The sequence below is a fragment of the Salvelinus fontinalis genome, chromosome 11 (genome assembly GCF_029448725.1).
Source record: "Salvelinus fontinalis isolate EN_2023a chromosome 11, ASM2944872v1, whole genome shotgun sequence".
Taxonomy (NCBI): Eukaryota; Metazoa; Chordata; class Actinopteri; order Salmoniformes; family Salmonidae; genus Salvelinus; species Salvelinus fontinalis.
In genome coordinates, this window is record NC_074675.1 from 56,032,470 (window position 1) to 56,043,155 (window position 10,686).

The window sequence follows — 10,686 nt, forward strand, 5'->3', positions numbered from 1 at the left end:
GTGTGTGTGTGTGTGTGTGTGTGTGTGTGTGTGTCTATCTTCACGGTGTGTGTGTGTTCATGGTGTGTGTGTATTTTCACGTGTGTGTGTGTGTGTGTGTGTATTCATGGTGTGTGTGTGTGTGTGTGTGTGTGTGTGTGTGTGTGTGTGTGTGTGTGTGTGTGTGTGTGTGTGTGTGTGTGTGTGTGTGTGTGTGTGTGTGTGTGTGTGTGTGTGTGTGCGTGTGTGTGCGTGTTAGAAATGAGAACATCACAGAGATCAGGAGTGTATTGTTCTCCAGTGTTTAATAGTGAGACAGGATATGAAGCCATATATATGGGGCCGGTCCCATATGTACCCTATTCCCTAAAGTGGACTACTGCATTACATAGGGTGTCATTACTAAGGATTATATAGGGAATAGGGTGTCATTACTAAGGGTTATATAGGGAATAGGGTGTCATTACTAAGGATTATATAGGGAATAGGGTGTCATTACTAAGGGTTATATAGGGAATAGGGTGTCATTATTTATCAAGTAGTGCACTATATAGGGAATAGGGTGTCATTATTTATCAAGTAGTGCACTATATAGGGAATAGGGTTCCATTATTTATCAAGTAGTGCACTATATAGAGAATAGGGTGTCATTATTTATCAAGTAGTGCACTATATAGGGAATAGGGTGCCATTATTTATCAAGTAGTGCACTATATAGGGAATAGGGTGTCATTATTTATCAAGTAGTGCACTATATAGGGAATAGGGTGCCATTATTTATCAAGTAGTGCACTATATAGGGAATAGGGTTCCATTGGGGACGAAGCCCTACTTTTACACACAGACACGAGTATGTCAGACGGCTTTAAACATTATCTATCATATATATATATATATCTACAGCATTATCCATGGACAGTACATATGTCCTATAGTAAACATTATCACTGTGTAGTGACAGGGAAGAGGCCAGAAAGTCCCTGTCACTTTAGGGACTAAAACGTGCTCACACACACAGGCACACACACACACACACAAATACACACGTCCCACATACACACACACACACACCCCATACACACACACACACCACATACAAAAAGCAGTAGAAAAATACTCTTAGAAAATTACAAACACCTGGAATGTATCATACAGACCTTGAAAGCATAAACACACACACACACACACACACACACACACACACACACACACACACACACACACACACACACACACACACACACACACACACACACACACACACACACACACACACACACACAGCTTGTATTTAAACAGCAGGGCCATAGCTGTTACAACAGCGCCCCACTGTGGCCAAATGTACAGAAGGCGTATCATTATATTACATCTGAACGAACACACACACACGTTAAGCACATACATAAGCACACACACGTGTTGAGGGAGAGAGGCTGTGTGTCATGTAAAGTGTGTGTAACACGTGTGTTGTGTGTAAAAACATCTAAGACAGAGTGGCAATGATGACGTCATCACATCCAACAGTCTCCTCCCAAAATACACTTCACTTCCTGTTTGGAATGTTGGGGGACCACAGGAAGAGGAAGTGACATCACCAAACGTCTCTGGTTGGTTTTACATTGCTCCGGGTTTTTTTGTTCTTCTTCTCCACCCGTTGTCTTCTTTCTCTCAGCGTTTCTGTCACGGGGTGGGGGTGGGGACACAAAGCACTGGAACTCGTCACGAGGGGCCCCTGTGGCTTGTGGGTCTGCATACTCACGTCCAAACCCATCCACCCACCATGCTAACTACCAGTGTAGATAGCAAGCCGCTAGACTAATTTACCAATCTACATTTGCTTTACCTGACATAGCTAATTGAGTGACTGGCATTACAAGGGAAAAACTGTCTATCTGTCTATCAGTGTAGATGGAAGGTGTGGAGGTCTGTCTATCTGTGTAGATGGAAGGTGTGGAGGTCTGTCTGTATTAGTGTAGATGGAAGGTGTGGAGGTCTGTCTGTATTAGTGTAGATGGAAGGTGTGGAGGTCTGTCTGTATCAGTGTAGATGGAAGGTGTGGAGGTCTGTCTCTCAGTGTAGATGGAAGGTGTGGAGGTCTGTCTGTATTAGTGTAGATGGAAGGTGTGGAGGTCTGTCTGTATTAGTGTAGATGGAAGGTGTGGAGGTCTGTCTGTATTAGTGTAGATGGAAGGTGTGGAGGTCTGTCTGTATCAGTGTAGATGGAAGGTGTGGAGGTCTGTCTCTCAGTGTAGATGGAAGGTGTGGAGATCTGTCTGTATTAGTGTAGATGGAAGGTGAGGAGGTCTGTATTAGTGTAGATGGAAGGTGTGGAGGTCTGTCTGTATTAGTGTAGATGGAAGGTGTAGAGGTCTGTCTGTATTAGTGTAGATGGAAGGTGTGGAGGTCTGTCTGTATTAGTGTAGATGGAAGGTGAGGAGGTCTGTATTAGTGTAGATGGAAGGTGTGGAGATCTGTCTGTATGAGTGTAGATGGAAGGTGTGGAGGTCTGTCTGTATTAGTGTAGATGGAAGGTGTGGAGGGCTCTCTGTATTAGTGTAGATGGAAGGTGTGGAGGTCTGTCTGTATTAGTGTAGATGGAAGGTGTGGAGGTCTGTCTGTATTAGTGTAGATGGAAGGTGTGGATGTCTGTCTGTATTAGTGTAGATGGAAGGTGTGGAGGTCTGTCTGTATCAGTGTAGATGGAAGGTGTGGAGGTCTGTCTGTATTAGTGTAGATGGAAGGTGTGGATGTCTGTCTGTATTAGTGTAGATGGAAGGTGTGGAGGTCTGTCTGTATTAGTGTAGATGGAAGGTGTGGAGGTCTGTCTATATCAGTGTAGATGGAAGGTGTGGAGGTCTCTCTGTATTAGTGTAGATGGAAGGTGTGGAGGTCTCTCTGTATTAGTGTAGATGGAAGGTGTGGAGGGCTCTCTGTATTAGTGTAGATGGAAGGTGTGGAGGTCTGTCTGTATTAGTGTAGATGGAAGGTGTGGAGGTCTGTCTGTATTAGTGTAGATGGAAGGTGTGGACGTCTGTCTATCTGTGTAGATGGAAGGTGTGGAGGTCTGTCTGTATCAGTGTAGATGGAAGGTGAGGAGGTCTGTCTGTATTAGTGTAGATGGAAGGTGTGGAGGGCTCTCTGTATTAGTGTAGATGGAAGGTGAGGTCTGTATTAGTGTAGATGGAAGGTGTGGAGGTCTGTCTGTATTAGTGTAGATGGAAGGTGTGGAGGTCTGTCTGTATTAGTGTAGATGGAAGGTGTGGAGGTCTGTCTGTAGTAGTGTAGATGGAAGGTGAGGAGGTCTGTCTGTATCAGTGTAGATGGAAGGTGTGGAGGTCTGTCTGTATTAGTGTAGATGGAAGGTGTGGAGGTCTGTCTGTATTAGTGTAGATGGAAGGTGTGGATGTCTGTCTGTATTAGTGTAGATGGAAGGTGTGGAGGGCTCTCTGTATTAGTGTAGATGGAAGGTGTGGAGGTCTGTCTGTATTAGTGTAGATGGAAGGTGTGGAGGTCTGTCTGTATTAGTGTAGATGGAAGGTGTGGAGATCTGTCTGTATTAGTGTAGATGGAAGGTGTGGAGGTCTGTCTGTATTAGTGTAGATGGAAGGTGAGGAGGTCTGTATTAGTGTAGATGGAAGGTGTGGAGGTCTGTCTGTATGAGTGTAGATGGAAGGTGTGGAGGTCTGTCTGTATTAGTGTAGATGGAAGGTGTGGAGGGCTCTCTGTATTAGTGTAGATGGAAGGTGTGGAGGTCTGTCTGTATTAGTGTAGATGGAAGGTGTGGAGGTCTGTCTGTATTAGTGTAGATGGAAGGTGTGGATGTCTGTCTGTATTAGTGTAGATGGAAGGTGTGGAGGTCTGTCTGTATCAGTGTAGATGGAAGGTGTGGAGGTCTGTCTGTATTAGTGTAGATGGAAGGTGTGGATGTCTGTCTGTATTAGTGTAGATGGAATGTGTGGAGGTCTGTCTGTATTAGTGTAGATGGAAGGTGTGGAGGTCTGTCTATATCAGTGTAGATGGAAGGTGTGGAGGTCTCTCTGTATTAGTGTAGATGGAAGGTGTGGAGGTCTCTCTGTATTAGTGTAGATGGAAGGTGTGGAGGGCTCTTTGTATTAGTGTAGATGGAAGGTGTGGAGGGCTCTCTGTATTAGTGTAGATGGAAGGTGTGGAGGTCTGTCTGTATTAGTGTAGATGGAAGGTGTGGAGGTCTGTCTGTATTAGTGTAGATGGAAGGTGTGGAGGTCTGTCTGTATTAGTGTAGATGGAAGGTGTGGAGGTCTGTCTATCTGTGTAGATGGAAGGTGTGGAGGTCTGTCTGTATCAGTGTAGATGGAAGGTGAGGAGGTCTGTCTGTATTAGTGTAGATGGAAGGTGTGGAGGGCTCTCTGTATTAGTGTAGATGGAAGGTGAGGTCTGTATTAGTGTAGATGGAAGGTGTGGAGGTCTGTCTGTATTAGTGTAGATGGAAGGTGTGGAGGTCTGTCTGTATTAGTGTAGATGGAAGGTGTGGAGGTCTCTCTGTATTAGTGTAGATGGAAGGTGTGGAGGTCTCTCTGTATTAGTGTAGATGGAAGGTGTGGAGGGCTCTCTGTATTAGTGTAGATGGAAGGTGTGGAGGTCTGTCTGTATTAGTGTAGATGGAAGGTGTGGAGGTCTGTCTGTATTAGTGTAGATGGAAGGTGTGGACGTCTGTCTATCTGTGTAGATGGAAGGTGTGGAGGTCTGTCTGTATCAGTGTAGATGGAAGGTGAGGAGGTCTGTCTGTATTAGTGTAGATGGAAGGTGTGGAGGGCTCTCTGTATTAGTGTAGATGGAAGGTGAGGTCTGTATTAGTGTAGATGGAAGGTGTGGAGGTCTGTCTGTATTAGTGTAGATGGAAGGTGTGGAGGTCTGTCTGTATTAGTGTAGATGGAAGGTGTGGAGGTCTGTCTGTAGTAGTGTAGATGGAAGGTGAGGAGGTCTGTCTGTATCAGTGTAGATGGAAGGTGTGGAGGTCTGTCTGTATTAGTGTAGATGGAAGGTGTGGAGGTCTGTCTGTATTAGTGTAGATGGAAGGTGTGGATGTCTGTCTGTATTAGTGTAGATGGAAGGTGTGGAGGGCTCTCTGTATTAGTGTAGATGGAAGGTGTGGAGGTCTGTCTGTATTAGTGTAGATGGAAGGTGTGGAGGTCTGTCTGTATTAGTGTAGATGGAAGGTGTGGAGATCTGTCTGTATTAGTGTAGATGGAAGGTGTGGAGGTCTGTCTGTATTAGTGTAGATGGAAGGTGAGGAGGTCTGTATTAGTGTAGATGGAAGGTGTGGAGGTCTGTCTGTATGAGTGTAGATGGAAGGTGTGGAGGTCTGTCTGTATTAGTGTAGATGGAAGGTGTGGAGGGCTCTCTGTATTAGTGTAGATGGAAGGTGTGGAGGTCTGTCTGTATTAGTGTAGATGGAAGGTGTGGAGGTCTGTCTGTATTAGTGTAGATGGAAGGTGTGGATGTCTGTCTGTATTAGTGTAGATGGAAGGTGTGGAGGTCTGTCTGTATCAGTGTAGATGGAAGGTGTGGAGGTCTGTCTGTATTAGTGTAGATGGAAGGTGTGGATGTCTGTCTGTATTAGTGTAGATGGAATGTGTGGAGGTCTGTCTGTATTAGTGTAGATGGAAGGTGTGGAGGTCTGTCTATATCAGTGTAGATGGAAGGTGTGGAGGTCTCTCTGTATTAGTGTAGATGGAAGGTGTGGAGGTCTCTCTGTATTAGTGTAGATGGAAGGTGTGGAGGGCTCTTTGTATTAGTGTAGATGGAAGGTGTGGAGGGCTCTCTGTATTAGTGTAGATGGAAGGTGTGGAGGTCTGTCTGTATTAGTGTAGATGGAAGGTGTGGAGGTCTGTCTGTATTAGTGTAGATGGAAGGTGTGGAGGTCTGTCTGTATTAGTGTAGATGGAAGGTGTGGAGGTCTGTCTATCTGTGTAGATGGAAGGTGTGGAGGTCTGTCTGTATCAGTGTAGATGGAAGGTGAGGAGGTCTGTCTGTATTAGTGTAGATGGAAGGTGTGGAGGGCTCTCTGTATTAGTGTAGATGGAAGGTGAGGTCTGTATTAGTGTAGATGGAAGGTGTGGAGGTCTGTCTGTATTAGTGTAGATGGAAGGTGTGGAGGTCTGTCTGTATTAGTGTAGATGGAAGGTGTGGAGGTCTGTCTGTATTAGTGTAGATGGAAGGTGTGGAGGTCTGTCTGTATTAGTGTAGATGGAAGGTGTGGATGTCTGTCTGTATTAGTGTAGATGGAAGGTGTGGAGGGCTCTCTGTATTAGTGTAGATGGAAGGTGTGGAGGTCTGTCTGTATTAGTGTAGATGGAAGGTGTGGAGGTCTGTAGGTATTAGTGTAGATGGAAGGTGTGGAGATCTGTCTGTATTAGTGTAGATGGAAGGTGTGGAGGTCTGTCTGTATTAGTGTAGATGGAAGGTGTGGAGGTATGTCTGTATTAGTGTAGATGGAAGGTGTGGAGGTCTGTCTGTATTAGTGTAGATGGAAGGTGTGGAGGTCTGTCTGTATCAGTGTAGATGGAAGGTGTGGAGGTCTGTCTATCAGTGTAGATGGAAGGTGTGGAGGTCTGTCTGTATCAGTGTAGATGGAAGGTGTGGAGGTCTGTCTATCAGTGTAGATGGAAGGTGTGGATGTCTGTCTGTATTAGTGTAGATGGAAGGTGTGGAGGTCTGTCTATCAGTGTAGATGGAAGGTGTGGAGGTCTGTCTGTATCAGTGTAGATGGAAGGTGTGGAGGTCTGTCTATCAGTGTAGATGGAAGGTGTGGAGGTCTGTCTGTATCAGTGTAGATGGAAGGTGTGGAGGTCTGTCTGTATTAGTGTAGATGGAAGGTGTGGAGGTCTGTCTATCTGTGTAGATGGAAGGTGTGGAGGTCTGTCTGTATCAGTGTAGATGGAAGGTGAGGAGGTCTGTCTGTATTAGTGTAGATGGAAGGTGTGGAGGGCTCTCTGTATTAGTGTAGATGGAAGGTGAGGTCTGTATTAGTGTAGATGGAAGGTGTGGAGGTCTGTCTGTATTAGTGTAGATGGAAGGTGTGGAGGTCTGTCTGTATTAGTGTAGATGGAAGGTGTGGAGGTCTGTCTGTATTAGTGTAGATGGAAGGTGTGGAGGTCTGTCTGTATCAGTGTAGATGGAAGGTGTGGATGTCTGTCTGTATTAGTGTAGATGGAAGGTGTGGAGGGCTCTCTGTATTAGTGTAGATGGAAGGTGTGGAGGGCTGTCTGTATTAGTGTAGATGGAAGGTGTGGAGGTCTGTAGGTATTAGTGTAGATGGAAGGTGTGGAGATCTGTCTGTATTAGGGTAGATGAAAGGTGTGGAGGTCTGTCTGTATTAGTGTAGATGGAAGGTGTGGAGGTCTGTCTGTATTAGTGTAGATGGAAGGTGTGGAGGTCTGTCTGTATTAGTGTAGATGGAAGGTGTGAAGGTCTGTATTAGTGTAGATGGAAGGTGTGAAGGTCTGTATTAGTGTAGATGGAAGGTGTGGAGGTCTGTCTGTATTAGTGTAGATGGAAGGTGTGGAGGACTGTCTGTATTAGTGTAGATGGAAGGTGTGGAGGTCTGTCTGTATCAGTGTAGATGGAAGGTGTGGAGGTCTGTCTATCAGTGTAGATGGAAGGTGTGGAGGTCTGTCTGTATCAGTGTAGATGGAAGGTGTGGAGGTCTGTCTATCAGTGTAGATGGAAGGTGTGGATGTCTGTCTGTATTAGTGTAGATGGAAGGTGTGGAGGTCTGTCTGTATTAATGTAGATGGAAGGTGAGGAGGTCTGTCTGTTTGTATCAGTGTAGATGGAAGGTGAGGAGGTCTGTCTATCAGTGTAGATGGAAGGTGTGGATGTCTGTCTGTATCAGTGTAGATGGAAGGTGTGGAGGTCTGTCTATCAGTGTAGATGGAAGGTGTGGATGTCTGTCTGTATTAGTGTAGATGGAAGGTGTGGATGTCTGTCTGTATTAGTGTAGATGGAAGGTGTGGAGGTCTGTCTGTATCAGTGTAGATGGAAGGTGTGAAGGTCTGTCTGTATTAGTGTAGATGGAAGGTGTGGAGGTCTGTCTATATTAGTGTGATGGAAGGTGAGGAGGTCTGTATCAGTGTAGATGGAAGGTGTGGAGGTCTGTATTAGTGTAGATGGAAGGTGTGGAGGTCTGTATTAGTGTAGATGGAAGGTGTGAAGGTCTGTCTGTATTAGTGTAGATGGAAGGTGTGGAGGTCTGTCTGTATTAGTGTAGATGGAAGGTGAGGAGGTCTGTATCAGTGTAGATGGAAGGTGTGGAGGTCTGTCTGTATTAGTGTAGATGGAAGGTGAGGAGGTCTGTATCAGTGTAGATGGAAGGTGTGGAGGTCTGTATTAGTGTAGATGGAAGGTGTGTATGTCTGTCTGTATTAGTTTAGATGGAAGGTGTAGAGGTCTGTCTGTATTAGTGTAGATGGAAGGTGAGGAGGTCTGTATCAGTGTAGATGGAAGGTGTGGAGGTCTGTCTGTATTAGTGTAGATGGAAGGTGAGGAGGTTTGTATCAGTGTAGATGGAAGGTGTGGAGGTCTGTATTAGTGTAGGTGGAGGTCTGTATTAGTGTAGATGGAAGGTGTGGATGTCTGTCTGTATTAGTGTAGATGGAAGGTGTGGAGGTCTGTCTGTATTAGTGTAGATGGAAGGTGAGGAGGTCTGTATCAGTGTAGATGGAAGGTGTGGAGGTCTGTATTAGTGTAGATGGAAGGTGTGGAGGTCTGTATTAGTGTAGATGGAAGGTGTGGATGTCTGTCTGTATTAGTGTAGATGGAAGGTGTGGAGGTCTGTATTAGTGTAGATGGAAGGTGTGGATGTCTGTCTGTATTAGTGTAGATGGAAGGTGTGGAGGTCTGTCTGTATCAGTGTAGATGGAAGGTGAGGAGGTCTGTCTGTATTAGTGTAGATGGAAGGTGTGGAGGGCTCTCTGTATTAGTGTAGATGGAAGGTGAGGAGGTCTGTCTGTATGAGTGTAGATGGAAGGTGAGGAGGTCTGTCTGTATCAGTGTAGATGGAAGGTGTGGAGGTCTGTATTAGTGTAGATGGAAGGTGAGGAGGTCTGTCTGTATTAGTGTAGATGGAAGGTGAGGAGGTCTGTATTAGTGTAGATGGAAGGTGTGGATGTCTGTCTGTATTAGTGTAGATGGAAGGTGTGGAGGTCTGTCTGTATTAGTGTAGATGGAAGGTGTGGAGGTCTGTCTGTATCAGTGTAGATGGAAGGTGAGGAGGTCTGTCTGTATTAGTGTAGATGGAAGGTGTGGAGGTCTGTCTGTATCAGTGTAGATGGAAGGTGTGGAGGTCTGTCTGTATTAGTGTAGATGGAAGGTGTGAAGGTCTGTCTGTATCAGTGTAGATGGAAGGTGTGAAGGTAGATCTGTCGGTGTATCCAGGGTGTGAAGTGTGTAACATTAGAGTAGACCCCAGGCCCCAGGACTTTGGAGAAACACACACTACCCCAGGACGTCAGGCCATACAGGGTCCAGCTCCCACCACTAGGCTCCTCACACACCAGAGGCCCCCCACTGTCACCCTGGGGGACAGACAGAGACAGGAATAATATCAGCCATACTGGTCCCGTAGAAACTGATGATTGAAATGGCAAGATTGTGTCTGCTAAATTGCACACAGTACCTTCAGAAAGTATTCAAACCCCTTGACTTTTTCCACATTTTGTTACGTTACAGCCTTATTCTAAAATGGATTCAATAGTTTTCTTCTACACACAATACCACCTAATGACATCACAATGCCCCCTAATGACATCACAATGCCCCCTAAGGACATCACAATACCCCCTAATGACATCACAATGCCCCATAATGACATCACAATGCCCCCTAATGACATCACAATGCCCCCTAATGACATCACAATGCCCCCTAATGACATCAAAATGCCCCATAATGACAAAGTGAAAACAGGTTTTTAGTCAGGTCTTTATTTAAATAAGTATTCAGACCCTTTGCTTTGAGACTTAAAATTGAGCTCAGGTGTATCCTGTTTCCATTGATCATCCTTGAGAAGTTTCTACAACTTGGGAGTCCACCTGTGGTAAATTCAATTGATTGTATATAAGTCTAAAAGGCTTTTAAACATCTTCGAACAATGGGTGTGGCTATGATCCGTACATTGAAAGCAGACCACTACCTGAAATCCCCTTCACAAAATTGAAATAATCCATCCACATTTTGGCAAGTAGTGAAAGGTTTGGAGTGCAGAAAAGATGCACAGCTTCCTAAACGATTGTTGGTCGACACACAGATTGTAACTGAGAAAACCTCCATTCTGAAAGCCTTGAATCAGCCTTTTTTAGATTCATGCAGTTTATTTGAAAAGGTCAAAGGTATAATTGAGCCTCCTATAAATTTACCTGACACCCCTGTGCACTCTTTCACCAGGTTTTCACCTTTTCATCCTTCTCTGTTTCAGAAGTGTGTAAAGCCCTGAAAGAAATTGATGGGAATAAATCCCCTGGTCCTGATGTACTAGACCCCTGCCTCCTACACCTAGCTGCAGACATCATGGCTCCCCTCTTAACATGTATTTTTAACCTCACGCTTGACGTTAAGGAAATCCCCAAGTTATGTAAATCTGCTTTTGTACTGCGTCCCCTGAAAGGTGGAGATCCTTCACTACTTGACAACTAGCGACCCATATCAACATCGTCTGTACTGTCAAAGGTA

At 45.1% G+C, this 10,686-nt stretch overlaps 1 protein-coding gene across 1 annotated transcript in view; it reads right to left on the minus strand.

Annotated features, from left to right (window-relative positions):
• Positions 1-265: 265 nt before the first annotated feature.
• Positions 266-10,686, minus strand: part of corin (corin, serine peptidase) — a 213,503-nt gene continuing 203,082 nt past the window's right edge. The window contains exon 22 of the mRNA XM_055937047.1: positions 266-9,533. Coding sequence (XP_055793022.1) covers positions 9,348-9,533 — 186 coding nt within the window. The 3' untranslated portion in view covers positions 266-9,347. The remainder of the gene's footprint in view (positions 9,534-10,686) is intronic.